The following is a 21564-nucleotide window of genomic DNA, read 5'->3' as shown; positions in this document are numbered from 1 at the left end:
ACAAAAGTAGGGAAACCAAAACAAGGCCTCACTGCGCATGCGGAGACTGTCATGCAGGCTCACAAGAGCAGAGGCAGTGGGAAGATGGACTGCATCACCAGGCCCTCAGCGTTTCCTATAGGGCCCAGTGATACACAGTAATATTCTGTCGCTGCATACAGGATGGCTTATTTGTTCCAGGTGCCGCCACAGATGTACCCCTCCCAGCCTTTATTCAGGCAAAATCAGTACCCAATATGCCCCTATCTGTGTATACCCACACTTCACCTATAACTTTCCCTCATTTGTTCTAACATGCCCATTTGGTGGTCCGCTCGCACAGACGTAACCCCCCACACCCTTTGGTCAGTGACTCAGGACAGCGAGACCGTGATAGTAGGCCTTAGTAGCTCGACTGTCGGAGTTGAAGGTTTCTGTGCGAGTGGAAATCGCTTAGAAAGCTAGAAAGAAAAAAGGTAGAAAAGTAAAGAAATGGTGAAGAAAGAACGTCTGTGTGTCCATAACATCGGTAATTATTTCTAAGAGATTTTGTCGTTGCTTACGCAATGGTTCTTAATTATATACAGTATTTTATGTGTAGGAAAAGAGAAAATGCCTCAGTATTTAAGATATTTACGTTACAGCTCCGGATGCACTAACCCGGGAATATGTATGGATAACCCGATTCTCTGCAAAACCATATTGTGTACTGCGGGTCTATGATATGCCATTGTTCCAAACTATCAATGCAAGTGTAATTCACTGGGCGGTGTGGGGTGTTCTGTTACTTCCATGGTAACTCTATATTAGTGTTAGTTCTCTACCCTTGAAATTTTAAATAAAAAGATATGGGTCACTGACTTCATAGAAGCCTATGGAACCTTATTTCTTATACCAGGGATGGGGAACCTCCGGCTTGCGGGCTGTATAAGGCCTGCAAAGCAGTCTGTTCCGGCCCGCTGCGGTCTGTGTGTCAGCGAGACACGCCACCCCTCAGTCCGAAGGCGGCATGTCTCAACTGTCAGGGCAGGGAGGAGAACGCAGCTATATCCGGCGGCAGCTGCGGATAGGATCTCAAACCAGCCGCCAGTTCATGAGCCAATCAGAGCTTGTGGACCAGCAGCAAATCAGGAGCCACCACTGCCGGTCTGCGAGCTCTGATTGGCTCACGAACCGGCAGCTGTTTTGAAGTCCTACACGCCGCCACGGTCGCCCGACATAGCTGTGCTCTTCTCCCTGCCTGGTCCATGACAGCGGTGAGCAGCACAGGGGGGTGGGGCATTTGTGTATCTTGCACTGTGGGGGCATATATGGCACTGCTGGGGGCATTTGTGTATCTGGCACTGCACTATTGGGGGCATATGTGTATCACGTTCCATTTTAATTGGCCACACCCATTTTTTGGGCACGCGCACTCAGTACCACTAAGGGGCATAACTACTGGGCGGCAGGGTCATTTTTAAGTTGATTATTTTTGTATGGCCTCCGAAGGATTTTATAAATATCCAAATGGCCCTCTGTAGAAAAAAGGTTCCCCACCCCTGTCTTACAAAGTTACATGCTTTTACTAGTGGAATGTAGTTGCATAGAGGAGGGATAAAGGCGGTCATTCCGTCCTGATTGCACGCTGCCGTTTTTCACAGCGTAGCGATCAGGTCACTACTGTGCATACACCACAATGCGCAGGCGCGTCGTACGGGCACAAAGCGGATCGTTGCTGGGCGATGGATTTAACGAAGAATCCATTCACATAGCCGATAGCAAGAAGACTGACAGAAAGAGGGCGTTTGTGGGTGTCAACTGACCGTTTTCTGGGAGTATTTTGAAAAACGCAGGCCTGATGCTGTGACCAGATGGGAATGTGGAGGTACGCATCCTTGATGTCCAGGGACACCAGGAACTCCCCCTTCGTCAGACCTGAGACGACAGCTCTCAGATACTCCATCTTGAATTTGAACTCCCTGAAGTAGGGGTTCAGAGATTTTAAGTTCAGAATTGGCCGTACCGAACCATCCGGCTTCGGTACCACAAAAAGGTTTGAATAGTAACCTTTGTCCCACTGATGAGGTGGAACTGGAGCAATGGCCCTCATTCCGAGTTGATCGCTAGCTGCTGTTTTTCGCAGCGATCAGGTTAAAAATCGGCACTTCTGCGCATGCGTATGGTACGCAGCGCGCACGCGCAAAGTACTTTCACACAAAACTATGCAGTTTTACACAAGCTCAAGCGACGCTTTTCAGTCGCTCGAGTGTTCGTAGTATGATTGACAGGAAGTGGGTGTTTCTGGGCGGCAACTCAGCGTTTTCAGGGAGTGTGTTAAAAAACGCAGGCGTGCCTGATAAAAACGCAGGAGTGGTTGGGAAAACGGGGGAGTGGCTGGCTGGACGCAGGGCGTGTTTGTGACGTCAAACCAGGAACTAAACTGTCTGCACTGATCGCAAGATAGGAGTAGGTCTGGAGCTACTCAGAACCGGCATGAAATTTTTTCAAAGCAGTTCTGCTAATCTTTCGTTCGCACTTCTGCTAAGCTAAGATACACTCCCAGAGGGCGGCGGCTTAGAATTTGCACTGCTGCTGAAAGCAGCTAGCTTGTGATCAACTCACAATGAGGGCCAATGATCCTAAACACCACCAATTTTTGGATAGCTTTCAGAAGAATTGTTCTGTCTGCCAGCAGAGCTGGCAAGCCTGACTTGATGAAACGGTGAGGTGGGAGATTTTGAAACTCTAGCCTGTACACTCTGGACACTATATCCAGAACCCAGGGGTCTAGGCCAGACAACACCCAGACGTGGCTGAAATGCCGGAGTTTTGCCCCCACCTGACCTTCATCCAGGCCTAGCTGTCCACTGTCATGCGGAGGACTTTGGGTATCAGAAGCAGGTTTCTGGTTCTGGGAGCCAGCGGGAGCAGGCTTCTTTCGTTTAGCACAACCACCTCTGAAGAAGGTGTTCAAAGGCTTGTTCTTTCTAGGCCTCCTGGTCCGAAAGGGCTGTGACGTGGCTGGTGTAAAAGGCTTCTTCGTAGCCGGTGCAGCTGAGGGGAGAAAAGGAGACTTACCCGCAGTAGCCGTGGCAATCCACGCATCCAGCGCCTCCCCAAAGAGAGCCTGACCTTTATATGGTAGGCCCTCCACACTCTTCCTGGATTCCGCGTCCGCAGACCATTGGCGCAGCCAGAGACCCCTGCGAGCAGCCATGGAACCCAGGTCCTTCATGGAATCTACCAGGAACCCTGCAGAATCCAGAATATTGCGTAAAAATCAATCAACGTCCTCTTTATCCATCGTAGTCGATTCCTCCTTCAGAGTGATTGACCACCTGGCAATAGCTTTAGAAATCCAAGCACAGGCTATAGTTTGCCACAGTATAGCCCCTGAAGCCATGAAAATGGATTTTAGCGTAGCATCCACCTTGCGATCTGCCGGGTCCTTCAACGCGGTAGATCCTGGGACTGGTAATACCACCTGTTTGGAAAGCCTGGAGACAGAGACATCGACTATCGGCAGAGACTCCCACTTTTTTCCATCTTCTTCTGGGAAGGGAAAAGCAACCAAGACGCTCTTAGGGATCTGTAATTTCTCTGACGTCCTAGTGGATGCTGGGAACTCCATAAGGACCATGGGAACTCCGTAAGGACCATGGGGAACAGCGGCTCCGCAGGAGACTGGGCACATCTAAAGAAAACTTTGGGACTATCTGGTGTGCACTGGCTCCTCCCCCTATGACCCTCCTCCAAGCCTCAGTTAGATTTTTGTGCCCGACCGAGCAGGGTGAAATCTAGGAGGCTCTCCTGAGCTTCTTAGAAAAAGTTAGTTTTAGGTTTTTTATTTTCAGTGAGACCTGCTGGCAACAGGCTCACTGCATCGAGGGACTAAGGGGAGAAGAAGCGAACCTGCCTGCTTGCAGCCAGCTTGGGCTTCTTAGGCTACTGGACACCATTAGCTCCAGAGGGACCGAACACAGGCCCAGCCTCGGAGTCCGGTCCCAGAGCCGCGCCGCCGGCCCCCTTACAGAGCCAGAAGCAAGAAGAGGTCCGGAAAATCGGCGGCAGAAGACATCAGTCTTCACCAAGGTAGCGCACAGCACTGCAGCTGTGCGCCATTGCTCCTCATGCACACCACACACTCCGGTCACTGAGGGTGCAGGGCGCTGGGGGGGGGGGGCGCCCTGAGCAGCAATATAAACACCTTGGCTGGCAAAAATACATCACATATAACCCCCAGGGCTATATGGATGTATATTAACCCCTGCCAGATTCCATAAAAATGCGGGAGAAAAGTCTGCGAAAAAGGGGCGGAGCTATCTCCTTCAGCACACTGGCGCCATTTTTCCCTCACAGCTCCGTTGGAGGGAAGCTCCCTGGCTCTCCCCTGCAGTTAATACACTACAGAAAGGGTTAAAAAGTGAGGGGGGGGGGCACAATTTAGGCGCAGTATACAATATATATGCAGCTATAAGGGAAAACACTTTTTTATAGGTGCTATCCCTGTGATATATAGCGCCCTGGTGTGTGCTGGCATACTCTCCCTCTATCTCCCCAAAGGGCTTTGTGGGGTCCTGTCCTCTATCAGAGCATTCCCTGTGTGTGTGCTGTGTGTCGGTACGGCTGTGTCGACAGGTATGTGGAGGATAATGAGGTGGAGGCGGAGCGAATGCCTGTAAATATGTTGTCACCCCCTGCGGGGTCGACACCGGTGTGGTTGAACTTATGGAAGGATTACGTGAAAGTGTCAACTCCTTACATAAAAGGTCGACGACACGGAACAGCCGGCTACTCAGCTTGTGCCTGTTCCAGCGTCTCAAATGTCATGGGGGGCTCTAAAATCGCCCGCTACCTCAGATAACAGACACAGGTGTCGACACGGATACCTACTCCAGTGTCGACATCGATGAGACTGGTGTACCCTCCAAATAGGTCCACCCGTTACAGGATTGAGACAATGAAAAATGTATTACACATTTATGATTATACCCCAGGTACCACATAAAAGGGTATTGTGTTTGGTGAGAGAAAACTATTAGTAGTTTTTCCTGCATCTGAGAAATTAAATGAGGTGTGTGAGGAAGAGTGGTCTTCCCCCGGTGAGAAATTGATAATTTCTACAACGGTTATTGGCAGCGTACCCTTTCCCGCCAGAGGATAGGTCACGCGGGGAAACACCCCATAGGGTAGATACAGCGCTTACACGCTTATCAGAAAAGGTGGCACTACCGTCTCCGGGTACGGCCGCCCTGAAGGAACCTGCTGATAGAAAGCAGGAGGTTACCCTATAAGATATGGTCACACACTAGGGCATTATATTGCGACCAGCCGTTGCTTCGGCATGGATGTGCAGTGCTCCCGCTGCGTGGTCAGATTCCCTGTCGGAAAATAACTATGGATAGGGACAATATTTTGCTGAAAATAGAGCATATAAAAGACGTGGTCTTATACATGCGTGATGCACAGAGGGATATTTGCCGGCTGGCATCAAAAATAAGCGCTAGGTCCATTGCCGCCAGACGGGGGTTATGGACTTGGCAATGGTCAGGCGATGCCGACTCGAATCGGCACATGGAAGTTGCCCTATAAGGGGGTAAAACTGTTTGGGTATAGTTTTTCAGACCTCGTTTCCACAGCTACTGCTGGGAAATTAATTTTTTTGCCACTGGCTACCCCACAACAAAAGAAAGCACCGTATCATCAAGTACAGTCCTTTCGGCCCCAGAAAAGCAAGAGGGCTAGAGGCTCATCCTTTCTGCCGAGAGGCAATGGTAGAGGAAAAAGCTGCAACACACAGCTAGTTCCCAAGAGCAGAAGTCCTCCCTGCGTCCGGTAGGTCCACAGCATGGTGCTGGGGCTGCTCAGGCGGACCCGGGTACGGTGGGGGCCCATCTCAGATATTTCAGCGGACAGTGGGCTCTCTCACATGGATCCCTGGGTCCTTCAAGTAGTATCTCAGGGGTACAGGCTGGAGTTCGAGACGTTCTTCCCCCCGCCGTTTCCTAAAATCTGCCTTACCGGCACCTCCCTCTGCCAGGGAGACGGTGTTGGTGGATATTCAACACTATAATCACAACAAGTGATTGTCAAGGTGCCCCTCCTTCAGCAAGGAAGGGGTTACTATTCCACAGTGGTTGTGGTACCGCAACGGTTCGGTGAGACCCATCTTGAAATTAAAATACTTGAACTTTTATATCAGAAGATTCAAGTTCAAGATGGAATCGCTCAGGGCGGTTATTACGAGCCTGGACGAGGGGGATTACAGGGTCTACCTGGACATCAAGGATGCGTACCTGCATGTCCCCATTTACCCCCCTCACCAGGAGTACCTCAGATATGTGGTACAGGACTGTCACTATCAGTTCCAGACGCGGCCGTTGGAGTTGTCCACGGCACCGAAGGTCTTTACCCAGGTAATGGCCGAAGTGATGATACTCCTTCGCAAGAAGGAAGTTTTTATTATCCCGTACTTGGACGATCTCCTGATAAAGGCGAGGTCCAAAGAACAGTTGGTAGTGGGGGTAGCACTCTCTCGGGAAGTGCTACAACAGCACGACTGGATTCTCAATATTCCAAAGTCACAGCTGGTCCCGATGACACGTCTTCTGTTCCTGGGAATGTTTCTGAACGCAGACCAGAAAAGAGTGTTTCTTCCAGTGGAAAAAGTCGAGGAGTTGTCATCTCTAGTCAGAGACATCCTAAAACCAGGACAGGTGTCGGTACATCAATGCACACGAGTCCTGGGAAAAATGGTAGCTTCGTACGAAGCATAATTCCATTCGGAAGACTCCACGCAAGGACGTTCCAGTGGGACCTGTGGGACTAATGGTCCGGGTCCCATGTACAGATACAACAGCGGATAACCCTGTCAGCAAGAAACAGGGTGTCGCTGCTGTGGTGGCTGCAGAGGGCTCATCTACTAGTGGGCCGCAGATTCGGAATACAGGACTGGGTCCTGGTGACCACGGATGCCAGCCTTCGGGGCTGGGGTGCAGTCACACAGGGAAGAAATTTCCAAGGAGATTTCGCTTCACATAAATATTCTGCAGCTAAGGGCCATTTACAATGCCCTAAGCCAAGCAAGGCCCCTGCTTCAGAACCAGCCGGTACTGATCCAATCAGACATCACGGCGGTCGCCCATGTAAACAGACAGGGCGGCACAAGAAGCAGGATGGCGATGGCAGAAGCCACAAGGATTCTCCGATGGGCGACCTACACCCAGGAGAATGGGGACTTCATCCAGAAGTTTTCCAAATGCGGGTAAACCGTTGGGAATGACCACGGGTGGACATGATGGCGTCCCGCCTCAACAAGAAGTTGAAAAGATATTGCGCCAGGTCAAGGGACCCTCAGGCGATCGCTGGGGACGCTCTAGTGACACCGTGGGTGTACCAGTCGGTTTATGTGTCTCCTCCTCTACCTCTCATACCCAAGGTACTGAGAATAATAAGAAGGCGAGGAGTGAAAACCATCCGGGTTCCGGATTGGCCATGAAGAGCTTGGTACCCGGAACTTCAAGAGATGCTGGCAGAGGACCCTTGGCCTCTGCCGCTCAGACAAGACCTGCTGCAGCAGGGACCCTGTCTGTTCCAAGACTTACCGCGGCTGCGTTTGACGGCATGGCGGTAGAACACCGGATCCTAAAGGAAAAGGGTATTCCGAAGGAAGTCATCCCTACCCTGATCATAGCCAGGAAGGATGTCACCGCAAGACATTATCGCCGCGTTTGGCGAAAATTTGTTGCTTGGTGGGAGGCCATGAAGGCCCCGACGGAGGAATTTCAACTATGTCGATTCCTGCACTTCCTGCAAGCAGGGGTGACGTTTGGGCCTCAAATTGGGGTCCATCAAGGTCCAGATTTCGGCTCTGTCGATTTTCTTCCAGAAAGAACTGGCTTCACTGCCTGAAATTCAGACTTTGGTTAAAGGAGTACTACATATTCAGCCTCCTTTTGTGCCTCCTGTGGCACTTTTTGGATCTCAACGTGGTGTTGGATTTCCTAAAGTCGCATTGGTTGAGCCACTTAAAACCATGGAGCTAAAGTATCTCGCGTGGAAAGTGGTCATGCTGTTGGCCTTGGCCTTGGCCAGGCGTGTGTCAGAATTGGCGGCTTTGTCATGTAAAAGGCCTTATCTGATTTTCTGTATGGATAGGGCAGAGTTGAGGACTCGTCCTCAGTTTCTCCCGAAGGTGGTCTCAGGTTTTCACTTGAACCAACCTATTGTGGTGCCTGCGGCTACTGGGGACTTGGAGGATTCCAAGTTGCTGGACGTAGTCAGGGCCCTGAAAATTTTATTTTTCCAGGACGGCTGGAGTCAGGAAAACTGACTCGCTGTTTATCCTGATGGCACCCAACAAGCTGGGTGCTCCTGCTTCTAAGCAGTCTATTGCGCGCTGGATTTGTAGCACTATTCAGCTGGCGCATTCTGCGGTAGGATTACCGCAGCCTAAATCAATAAAAGCCCATTCCACAAGGACGGTGGGCTCATCTTGGGCGGCTGCCCGAGGGGTCTCGGCTTTACAATTTTGCCGAGCAGCTACTTGGTCAGGGGCAAACACGTTTGCAAAATTCTACGAATTTGATACCCTGGCTGAGGAGGACCTGGAGTTCTCTCATTCGGTGCTGCAGAGTCATCCGCACTCTCCCGCCCGTTTGGGAGCTTTGGTATAATCCCCATGGTCCTTACGGAGTTCCCAGCATCCACTAGGACGTCAGAGAAAATAAGAATTTACTTACCGATAATTCTATTTCTCGTAGTCCGTAGTGGATGCTGGGCGCCCATCCCAAGTGCGGATTGTCTGCAATACTTGTACATAGTTATTGTTAACTAATCGGGTTCTTGTTGTGAGCCATCTATTCAGAGGCTCCTCTGTTATCATGCTGTTAACTGGGTTTCATATCACAAGTTGTACGGTGTGATTGGTGTGGCTGGTATGAGTCTTACCCGGGATTCAAAATCCTTCCTTATTGTGTACGCTCGTCCGGGCACAGTATCCTAACTGAGGCTTGGAGGAGGGTCATAGGGGGAGGAGCCAGTGCACACCAGATAGTCCTAAAGTTTTCTTTAGATGTGCCCAGTCTCCTGCGGAGCCGCTATTCCCCATGGTCCTTACGGAGTTCCCATGGTCCTTACGGAGTTCCCAGCATCCACTACGGACTACGAGAAATAGAATTATCGGTAAGTAAATTCTTATTTTTTTCTCTGGATTTTCCTAGGCTTTTTCAAAGATAGAATTTAATTCCTTAGATGCTGGGAAGGCGAGAGGGGGCTTTTTACTGTCTGTGTTTCGTCTTACAAAGAGACTTCATCAGGGGTGTATCTCTATTTGGAAGCACGATCTTAAAATATTATTTCTAGACACCGTTATTTACCAAGCAGGTCTCGCTTGAATAAGAGGATAAGAATTTGTGCCTGATTAAATTTAAAATAGGCGTATGATACTTATGGTGTTGAAATCGTAGACAAATTCACCAGGAAATACTCAGAATCATTCAACCTTAGAAATATGTATAAATAAGTGATTACGGAGTTCAACAGAGTCTGGTAACAAGAGCAGTGATTGTTGCTACAACAACCAACAGGAGTAGAGCGGTGTAGCAATACCACAGTCCATCCACAGATCCGATGATGATGAGGTACTTCCGCAGGATTCATCATCGGATCTGTGGGTGGACTGTGGTATTGCTACACCGCTCTACTCCTGTTGTCTTCGAATGTTTCTTTGTGAGTAAGGACACAGTTGTCATTTTAATAATTTTTATAAAAATTAAAAAAAATCCTTTGTTTTGGAACTCTTTATTTTTATGCCTGTAGTAAGGTATACTTAAAGTGTCATTAAAAAATAGGGGCTAGAGTTGCACTCCCCTTAGGGCGCCAATTCCACTATTGTTGTACAATAAATATATTATATATATATATATATATATATATATATAAAAAAACAAATTCCCAAGTGCGCTAAAGTGGAATGTAATTACACGGTTCTTGCAGCGTTATTTTCGTCGGAAAGTAGACTGGAGGGTATTTAAATCTGGGGACCTGTAACAGACACCCCTCACCAAATAGTCACCCAAACAAGAGGCCAACAGGCCAATTAGTAAAAAGTTATTTCTGTGATTTCCACATGCAGCCAAATCTCTCCCAGGATCTATTCTGTGAGACCTATTGAGGAAGCCACACCACTTATACTTTTGAGATTGTTAAACCAGCTATATAATTATCGAATTTCGTTGTACGTTGGTCAACATCCGAATCAGAAATAGTCTTGAATTTACAATTGGACACCACACTTTAGGTAGTTTGCAAAAATGCCGACATATGGTTGTCAGCACTCCTAAGAGATTATAACCAATAGTATTCCTATCCAACCGATTACACATTTAAGAAGGAATACCTCTTAAGCTCTAATCAGGAGCCAGGATATAAGAGCTTCATCCACTAAGTCCAGATAAAGGAGATTCTGAATAATCGTACATTAGAGGTTATGATCCTTTATATTAATTCATCATGAGCAAACTAGCCTTTTCCTATATTTGTTACCCCTGATGAAGTCGATAAGACGAAACGCGTTGGTTTTGACAGTCAGAGAATCACAACCTAGTCTGTAAAGATACTCCCTGTCGAGCTTGCACCTTGCAAAAGGTGAGGGGATATCTAGATTCCACCTTACAAACGTATTGGCTGTGTACTCTTTTAGTTGCATTTTATTGACACAATTTTATACTTTGAACTGTGTATACGTTATTAAAATAACTTTTTATTAATTGGCCTGTTGGCCTCTTGTTTGGGTGACTATTTGGTGAGGGGTGTCTGTTACAGGTCCCCAGATTTAAATACCCTCCAGTCTACATTCCAACGAAAATAACGCTGGAAGAACTGTGTAATTACATTCCACTTTAGCGCACTTGGGAATTTGTGTTTATTCTTGTATGCTTTTGAGGTCTCCCAACAAAGATCTCTCCCGTGGTTCCGCTTCTAGGTTGGCGCGAGATAAAGATACTACTGTGTTTATATATATATATATATATATATATATACATATATATATATATACACATACATACATATATACACACACACACACACACACACACACACACACACACACACATATATACATACATACATACGCACGCACGCACACACAGTATAAATGCATGTGCTACTATCAAATGTATGACCCAAGGGGGTGCTATTATCATGTAGTGCTAGGACCACCATATCGGAGATGTTGTGAAGTGGCTGGTGGCATAATCATATCTTTGCAAATATATGCAACTGAGATCTCTGTATTTCTACTATCATATAGGATGTAAATCACATTTACTGGTCCATTATAATGTGCTGGGGGAACTCTTGTTTTTCCATATGTAGTATACAAGTACTTACTTTATTTCCTCTGAAGATTTTGCCATATCTGGCTATGACAATCTTTCCAGTGCAGTTGATGCTCATGTTACGGGCCAGATAGAAGAAGTCCTCAGTCCGGGCATAATTCACATAAACCAGAGCGCCCTGTAAAACAAGCACTGATCATAAGCTTGAGGCTAATATTAAGAGTAAGTGACGGCCCTGCTGGGGCAATATTGGCCTACCAAGCTTCATACTTAGCCGGCGGATGAAAGTCATCGGACAGAGCAGTTATCTGATATTGCTTTACATGGTCAGATAACTGGTATGTCTGCCTGATGGTAGGTAAATCCCAGCACCAATTATCACTGCTGTCGAATATGCTGAAATATTTTTTTCATGTCCAATCATTGGCGAACGCTTGTGGCAGTGACGTGCGGTGGGGTGAGGCACAGCCTTTGCTGTCATACAAACGTATATACCAGAGTTTTGACTATATAAAGCAGTGGTCAGGAAACAGGGGTAAATTACCCCAAATGGGGTAAAAATTAAATTCCTGGGGGTAATAAACGATCGCGCTGCCGAGACACAGCCCCGTCCAGCTCGCGATGTGACGTGCTGATGTCACACCGCACCCCCTCCTGCCCACCCTGCGCTGTGTTCCTGGTCATGGTGTGATGTGCTGACATCACACCGCGCTCCCTCACGCCCGACCGATCTGCGCTGATCTGTCCTCCCACCCGCGGCCTGCCAACCCACACACAGAACATGAAGTGTTCTGTGGCTGACTGCTGACGGAGTTCCGCAGAATCAGACAGTGGCCCACATAATAGTGGGAAATTCCCACTGACATTACTGAGGTGAGGATGTGACCATCTGTCTCCTAAAAGTCGTGTCCCCCTCCCCCCCCCTCATCCATCTTTCTTACATTCATTATGGTGATTTGGGGAGAAAGTGTTAATTAACCCATTCATTGCCAAAAAATAATTGGTGAAAAGTGTATATTATATATATATTTATATACACACATACACAGTGTGTGTGTGTGTGTGTGTGTGTGTGTGTGTGTGTATATATATATATATACACACACACACACACACACACATACATACACACACACACACACACACACAGTATCTCAGAAATGCCGTATAAACAATGAGAACCAGTATATGTGCACAATAATATATGGTTTCCTTCCTTTCTAATCAAGGGGGTAACATTAGTGTATCTAAATATATTTTGGGGTAAAAGGTAAAAAAATTCCCTGCACCTGTGAATAGTGCCTGCATGTCTATACTGCTGCACCTGTGTATAGTGCCAACATGTATATACTGCTGCACCTGTGTATAATGCCCACATGTATATATACTGCTGCACCTGTGTATAATGCCCACATGTATATAATGCTGCACCTGTGTATAATGCCCACATGTATTCACTGCTGCACCTGTATATAATGCCCACGTGTCCACTGCTGCAACTATGTATAATGCCCGCATGTATATACTACTGCACCTGTGTATAATGCCTGCATGTATACACAGCTGCACCTGTGTATAATGCCCGCATGTATATACTGCTGCACCTGTGTATACTGCTGCACCTGTGTATAATGCCCACATGTATATATACTGCTGCACCTGTATATAATGCCCACATGTATATTCTGCTGCACCTGTATATAATGCCCACATGTGTATTCTGCTGCACCTGTATATAATGCCAACATGTATACACTGCTGCACCTGTGTATAATGTCCACATGTATATATACTGCACCACCTGTGTATAATGCCAACATGTATATATACTGCTGCACCTGTGTATAATGCCCACATGTATATACTGCTGCACCTGTGTATAATGTCCACATGTATATACTGCTGCACCTGTGTATAATGCCCACATGTATATATAATGCTGCACCTGTGTATAATGTCCACATGTATATACTGCTGCACCTGTGTATAATGCCCACATGTATATATAATGCTGCACCTGTGTATAATGTCCACATGTATATATACTGCACCACCTGTGTATAATGCCCACATGTATATATACTGCTGCACCTGTGTATAATGCCCACATGTATATACTGCTGCACCTGTGTATAATGCACACATGTATATATAATGCTGCACCTGTGTATAATGTCCACATGTATATACTGCTGCACCTGTGTATAATGCCCACATGTATATACTGCTGCACCTGTGTATAATGCCCACATGCACCCTTGGCCTCATATATTGCATGGAAATCTGGCTCTGGTGCTAGCCAGTGACTCCTGAGCCATTTACTTCACCGCACGTCCCTGGCTTACGGCCATACATTGGACCTAATTCAGCCCTGTTCGCTCGCTAGGGGTTTTTGCAGTCCTGCGTTCGCATAGTCGCCGCCCATGGGGAAGTGTATTTTCGCTTTGCAAGTGTGCATACGCATGTGTAGCAGAACTGTATAAACAGATTTTGTGCAGTGTCTGCGCAGCCCTGGACTTACTCAGCCGCTGAGAACACTTCAGCCTGTCCGGGGTCGGAACGGACGTCAGGAACCCTCCCTGCAAACGCGTGGACACGCCTGCGTTTTTCCAAACACTCCAAGAAAACGGTCAGTTGACACCCACAAACGCCTTCTTCCTGTCAATCTCCTTGCGATCGCCCGTGCTAATGGATCCTTCCGCACAAACCCATCACTAAGCTGCGATCTGCTTTGTACCCGTGCGACACGCCTGCGCATTGGAGTGCATACGCATGCGCAGTTTAGTCCTGATCACCCGCTGTACGAAAACGCAGCTTAGCGATCAGGTCTGAACTAGGCCCATTGTACAATTGTCGTCCTGAACAGCTGGTCATTTTCTAATCAAGTTGACCATTTCGGTGCAGGGCTCTCTATAAAGAGTGTATTAGTTTCCTCTTGTTGGTAAGAAGGACTTGAGTTGGGGACTTGAGCAGCGCCGGATTAAGACCATGGGGGGCCCGGGGCACTTAAGAGAGTGGGGCCCCTAATAGAGAAGGCAGAAAATAAATATATATATATATATATATATATATATATATATATATATATATATATATATATATACGCATACCAAAGAACCCGGCACTCACTGTGGGGAATTCCAATTGCGGGCTGCGGTGCCTTCCATAAGCCTTGAGCAGACCCAATGTAGAAATAGCAGAAATGGCGGCACTCCACAGACTTCAAGTAGATTAAAACAGCTTTTACTTTATTGCGTCCTACGCCGTTTCGGGTAACAACCCGTCTTCAGGGACAATCATATACAAATGACAGACATTTACAAACGATATATACCCCCCAAAAGACAATCAATCCATCATTTCACATCACCTGTCCACCAGTGCCGCTGACGCCCAACCCTCGTCTCCACACTATAGACGCAGGATAAAGACGTCAGGCTTAGGAGCCGAGGACAGGTGAATCAATCAAGGAGATGCTTCAATCAAGGAAAACATGAAAAACATACATATGTGTCAAACAAAAAACCTCCTACCATGTATAAAAATAAAAAATAAAAAACATATATACCTGGATTATTACAGATACCTGTATAACATTATATATCAACAATCATATTAATGAGCAGCACGGAAAAGCCCCAAAGCAATATCAAATATCTAAAAACATTCATGTAAGTTATAAGAAACACTGGAGCCCCAGTGTTTCATTAAGTCCCTTGGGTGCTAAGGTGTTTAAGATGAAAATCCATCTACTCTCTCGCTGCAATAGAATTTTGTTGCGGTCTCCCCCCCTATGGGACTGTGGGACATGATCAATGATTATGGCACGTAAACTGGAAACATTATGTTTCGCCGCTAAACAATGCCGTGCTAGTGATTGGTCACTGGTTTTTTTCTCATACGCTTGCTTAATGGCACTACGGTGTAGTGCCATTCTTTCACGAAATTGTCTCTGGGTCTTGCCTACATAGGCAAGACCACAGGGACACTTTAACATGTAAACCACATGTGTAGTGGTGCATGTTACACGATGCCTGATGGTGTAAGATTTGCCAGTGTGTGGATGTGAAAACACCGGACCAGTTAGCAGTGTGTTACACGTTGAACACCCAAGGCAGCGGTAACAGCCCAATCTGGGTCTTAGAAAATGTGTTTGTTGTTTTTTGGTTAAAGGATATACATCAAGTTTAACGATCCTGTCAGAAATGCTTTTCCCTCTCGTATAACAAGGGAGCAGTCGAGTATCCTTTAAATTAGGCAAATCACTGTCAGTATTTACTATGGGCCACAGACTTTTAGCTCGTTTTGTGATGGAGTCTGATGTAGTTGTATAGCGATTAACCCATGGAATGCAAGGGGCTGAGTTTTTAACATTACTGACTGTGGAGACTGATGGTGTCAATAAGGAGTCCCTTGACTTCTGTAATACCTTTTGTTTGCTCATCATTAGTTCTTTCTTGGGATATCCCCTTTGTATAAACTTATCTATCATGCAATCAAGTGCTGGTTCCACCTCCTCCTCATTGGACGTGATCCTTTTGACCCGCAAAAACTGCGAGTACGGAAGACCCCTCCTCAGAGGCAGAGGGTGGAAACTGTCATGACACAGTACTGAATTTCTGTCTGTCGGTTTGACAAAAAGTGTGGTTTTTAAATTACCATCAGAAATTGATATATCCACATCCAAAAAGTGAACCGACAATTCATCCATCACATAAGTGAATTTAATTACACTATTGGTGTCATTATGTGTGTCAATCAATTGTTGTAATGATTGGGGAGAGCCTTGCCAAAAGATCAAGAGATCGTCGATGTACCTTTTGTAAAAAAACAAAGAGGTACCTTTATGACAATCAAACAAATCACCTTCAATTAAGGACATAAATGCATTTGCGTACGATGGGGCCACCGGGGACCCCATCGCACAGCCAGCTAGCTGTAAATACAGAGAACCATTAAAGGAGAAATAATTGCGTGTGAGAACAAGCCTTAGCAACTGTACAAAAAAGTCTATCGCCGGACCATGGTAGAGCGGATTATTAGTTATTAGTTCTCTAACAGCCTCTACACCTGCATCATGTGGGATACAGGTGTAGAGGCTGGTTACATCAGCACTGCACATCACTAGCCCAGTAGGAATATTTGTCAATTGACCCAAATCATTAAGTAATGCTGTAGTATCCCGTAAATGTGAAGACAAACCCTGAATGCAGGGATTTAAATAAATGTCAAGGAAGACAGATACGGGGTAGTACAGTGAATTTCTGGCTGACACAATTGGTCGGCCAGGCGGCTGTGACAGGGACTTGTGCACCTTCGGAAGTGTATATAATAAAGGGACCGTGGGACAGTCCACAGTCATAGCCTTCAATTGTGCTTCAGAGATAATACCACTGTTCATAGCTGACAATAATAAACCGTCTAGTTCTAACTTAAATTTAGCAGTTGGATCATACGTTAATGATACATAAGTACTTGCGTCACTGAGTTGTCTTCTGCATTCATTCATATAGTCCGATAGGTCTTGGACCACAATGGCACCACCCTTATCGGCACTGCGGATTATCAAATCAGTCCGTTTAGATAAATCATTCAATGCCATTAATTCAGGGCCAGTCAGATTATTGTGCCGGTAAGAAGGGACTGCTGTATGGTAGTTATGTTCCATTAACCGTGAAAACGTCCGGACCGATGAATTCCTGGTGACTGGATCAAACCTGGAACGTGGGGCCAATTTCCTTAATTTATCAGGTAATTGATTCGTCGTAGATGAATTCTCCTGCTTTCCGAAGTATTCTTTCAAATGTAGTGTCCTGTTGAACTTATAGAGTTCCACTTTAGATTGAAAGGGATCTGGTCTTACTGTAGGTACAAAGGTTAACCCCTTCGAGAGGACACTAAGTTCGGAATCGGTAAGCGGTGACGATGATAGGTTGAAAACCAAATCTGTCACCGTCGAGGCTGTCGCCGTCCGTTGTTGCCTTGTATTCTGCCCCGACCTCCTCGTCCGCGGCCGGGTGTTGCATGATGTGGTAGACCGGCAGTTACCCCTAAAGGGTATGATACTGTGGTATTTTTGGCAGAGGAAGACTGATCAGATTCACTAACTGATGAGCTAGACACAGTGTTGTCATGAAATCGTCTACGTGGACGCTGTCTCCTGGCATGCTGGTGGACATCACTATTAGAGTTGGTGTTATTTAGCCATGAATAAACACGTCTTTGTTGATAATCAAGTTGAACCTTGTATAATTTTTCCTTTTTAAACTTATCTATCATGCAATCAAGTGCTGGTTCCACCTCCTCCTCATTGGACGTGATCCTTTTGACCCGCAAAAACTGCGAGTACGGAAGACCCCTCCTCAGAGGCAGAGGGTGGAAACTGTCATGACACAGTACTGAATTTCTGTCTGTCGGTTTGACAAAAAGTGTGGTTTTTAAATTACCATCAGAAATTGATATATCCACATCCAAAAAGTGAACCGACAATTCATCCATCACATAAGTGAATTTAATTACACTATTGGTGTCATTATGTGTGTCAATCAATTGTTGTAATGATTGGGGAGAGCCTTGCCAAAAGATCAAGAGATCGTCGATGTACCTTTTGTAAAAAAACAAAGAGGTACCTTTATGACAATCAAACAAATCACCTTTGGAATTAGTCTTTCTGATTATTATCGGAACAACCAAATACCGCGAGGATTCAGGATTCGCAACACGCCGACGATAGGGAGGTACAGCATACCTTTCTGTCGCCGGTGGGTTGCGATCCTGAACAAATGTTCTATGGACTTGCTACTTTTGGTGGTGGAGGAATCTACTCGTGAGCTGAACCTTGTTAAAGAACAATTGATTTCTTTTGAAACTTTACACCGTACTGCACTATCTCAGGATACCAGTACTAATTGGTTGGATAAATTAACAGTCCAAATGGACCAATACAAACGCGACCTTATTAAGTTTAAAAAGGAAAAATTATACAAGGTTCAACTTGATTATCAACAAAGACGTGTTTATTCATGGCTAAATAACACCAACTCTAATAGTGATGTCCACCAGCATGCCAGGAGACAGCGTCCACGTAGACGATTTCATGACAACACTGTGTCTAGCTCATCAGTTAGTGAATCTGATCAGTCTTCCTCTGCCAAAAATACCACAGTATCATACCCTTTAGGGGTAACTGCCGGTCTACCACATCATGCAACACCCGGCCGCGGACGAGGAGGTCGGGGCAGAATACAAGGCAACAACGGACGGCGACAGCCTCGACGGTGACAGATTTGGTTTTCAACCTATCATCGTCACCGCTTACCGATTCCGAACTTAGTGTCCTCTCGAAGGGGTTAACCTTTGTACCTACAGTAAGACCAGATCCCTTTCAATCTAAAGTGGAACTCTATAAGTTCAACAGGACACTACATTTGAAAGAATACTTCGGAAAGCAGGAGAATTCATCTACGACGAATCAATTACCTGATAAATTAAGGAAATTGGCCCCACGTTCCAGGTTTGATCCAGTCACCAGGAATTCATCGGTCCGGACGTTTTCACGGTTAATGGAACATAACTACCATACAGCAGTCCCTTCTTACCGGCACAATAATCTGACTGGCCCTGAATTAATGGCATTGAATGATTTATCTAAACGGACTGATTTGATAATCCGCAGTGCCGATAAGGGTGGTGCCATTGTGGTCCAAGACCTATCGGACTATATGAATGAATGCAGAAGACAACTCAGTGACGCAAGTACTTATGTATCATTAACGTATGATCCAACTGCTAAATTTAAGTTAGAACTAGACGGTTTATTATTGTCAGCTATGAACAGTGGTATTATCTCTGAAGCACAATTGAAGGCTATGACTGTGGACTGTCCCACGGTCCCTTTATTATATACACTTCCGAAGGTGCACAAGTCCCTGTCACAGCCGCCTGGCCGACCAATTGTGTCAGCCAGAAATTCACTGTACTACCCCGTATCTGTCTTCCTTGACATTTATTTAAATCCCTGCATTCAGGGTTTGTCTTCACATTTACGGGATACTACAGCATTACTTAATGATTTGGGTCAATTGACAAATATTCCTACTGGGCTAGTGATGTGCAGTGCTGATGTAACCAGCCTCTACACCTGTATCCCACATGATGCAGGTGTAGAGGCTGTTAGAGAACTAATAACTAATAATCCGCTCTACCATGGTCCGGCGATAGACTTTTTTGTACAGTTGCTAAGGCTTGTTCTCACACGCAATTATTTCTCCTTTAATGGTTCTCTGTATTTACAGCTAGCTGGCTGTGCGATGGGGTCCCCGGTGGCCCCATCGTACGCAAATGCATTTATGTCCTTAATTGAAGGTGATTTGTTTGATTGTCATAAAGGTACCTCTTTGTTTTTTTACAAAAGGTACATCGACGATCTCTTGATCTTTTGGCAAGGCTCTCCCCAATCATTACAACAATTGATTGACACACATAATGACACCAATAGTGTAATTAAATTCACTTATGTGATGGATGAATTGTCGGTTCACTTTTTGGATGTGGATATATCAATTTCTGATGGTAATTTAAAAACCACACTTTTTGTCAAACCGACAGACAGAAATTCAGTACTGTGTCATGACAGTTTCCACCCTCTGCCTCTGAGGAGGGGTCTTCCGTACTCGCAGTTTTTGCGGGTCAAAAGGATCACGTCCAATGAGGAGGAGGTGGAACCAGCACTTGATTGCATGATAGATAAGTTTATACAAAGGGGATATCCCAAGAAAGAACTAATGATGAGTAAACAAAAGGTATTACAGAAGTCAAGGGACTCCTTATTGACACCATCAGTCTCCACAGTCAGTAATGTTAAAAACTCAGCCCCTTGCATTCCATGGGTTAATCGCTATACAACTACATCAGACTCCATCACAAAACGAGCTAAAAGTCTGTGGCCCATAGTAAATACTGACAGTGATTTGCCTAATTTAAAGGATACTCGACTGCTCCCTTGTTATACGAGAGGGAAAAGCATTTCTGACAGGATCGTTAAACTTGATGTATATCCTTTAACCAAAAAACAACAAACACATTTTCTAAGACCCAGATTGGGCTGTTACCGCTGCCTTGGGTGTTCAACGTGTAACACACTGCTAACTGGTCCGGTGTTTTCACATCCACACACTGGCAAATCTTACACCATCAGGCATCGTGTAACATGCACCACTACACATGTGGTTTACATGTTAAAGTGTCCCTGTGGTCTTGCCTATGTAGGCAAGACCCAGAGACAATTTCGTGAAAGAATGGCACTACACCGTAGTGCCATTAAGCAAGCGTATGAGAAAAAAACCAGTGACCAATCACTAGCACGGCATTGTTTAGCGGCGAAACATAATGTTTCCAGTTTACGTGCCATAATCATTGATCATGTCCCACAGTCCCATAGGGGGGGAGACCGCAACAAAATTCTATTGCAGCGAGAGAGTAGATGGATTTTCATCTTAAACACCTTAGCACCCAAGGGACTTAATGAAACACTGGGGCTCCAGTGTTTCTTATAACTTACATGAATGTTTTTAGATATTTGATATTGCTTTGGGGCTTTTCCGTGCTGCTCATTAATATGATTGTTGATATATAATGTTATACAGGTATCTGTAATAATCCAGGTATATATGTTTTTTATTTTTTATTTTTATACATGGTAGGAGGTTTTTTGTTTGACACATATGTATGTTTTTCATGTTTTCCTTGATTGAAGCATCTCCTTGATTGATTCACCTGTCCTCGGCTCCTAAGCCTGACGTCTTTATCCTGCGTCTATAGTGTGGAGACGAGGGTTGGGCGTCAGCGGCACTGGTGGACAGGTGATGTGAAATGATGGATTGATTGTCTTTTGGGGGGTATATATCGTTTGTAAATGTCTGTCATTTGTATATGATTGTCCCTGAAGACGGGTTGTTACCCGAAACGGCGTAGGACGCAATAAAGTAAAAGCTGTTTTAATCTACTTGAAGTCTGTGGAGTGCCGCCATCTCTGCTATTTCTATATATATATATATATATATGTGTAACCCCTCCCCTACCACTCTAATATGAGATTCTTATTTACCTCTCTAGGGGGAGGTTATTCAGTATCTGTGCCTCCACCCAAGCTTATTATTTGGGCTTGCCTGGGTAAGCCTTTCTTTAATAATGAGTAGTAACTACAATTCTATCTATATCATGAACATCTATACGTGTACATTAATTGCAGTATAATATTATA

General features: G+C 45.6%; 1 protein-coding gene across 3 annotated transcripts in view; it reads right to left on the bottom strand.

Moving 5' to 3' along the window:
• Positions 1-21564, bottom strand: part of LOC134999112 (N-acetylated-alpha-linked acidic dipeptidase 2-like) — a 197427-nt gene that overhangs the window by 109608 nt on the left and 66255 nt on the right. For all 3 annotated transcript variants that reach the window (XM_063951405.1, XM_063951406.1, XM_063951407.1), the window contains one exon: positions 11356-11481. In XM_063951405.1, coding sequence (XP_063807475.1) covers positions 11356-11481 — 126 coding nt within the window. The remainder of the gene's footprint in view (positions 1-11355; positions 11482-21564) is intronic.

This window comes from Pseudophryne corroboree, chromosome 2, assembly GCF_028390025.1.
Source record: "Pseudophryne corroboree isolate aPseCor3 chromosome 2, aPseCor3.hap2, whole genome shotgun sequence".
Taxonomy (NCBI): Eukaryota; Metazoa; Chordata; class Amphibia; order Anura; family Myobatrachidae; genus Pseudophryne; species Pseudophryne corroboree.
The sequence above is the reverse complement of the archived record's forward strand: the minus strand, read 5'-3'. Positions and strand labels throughout refer to the sequence as shown.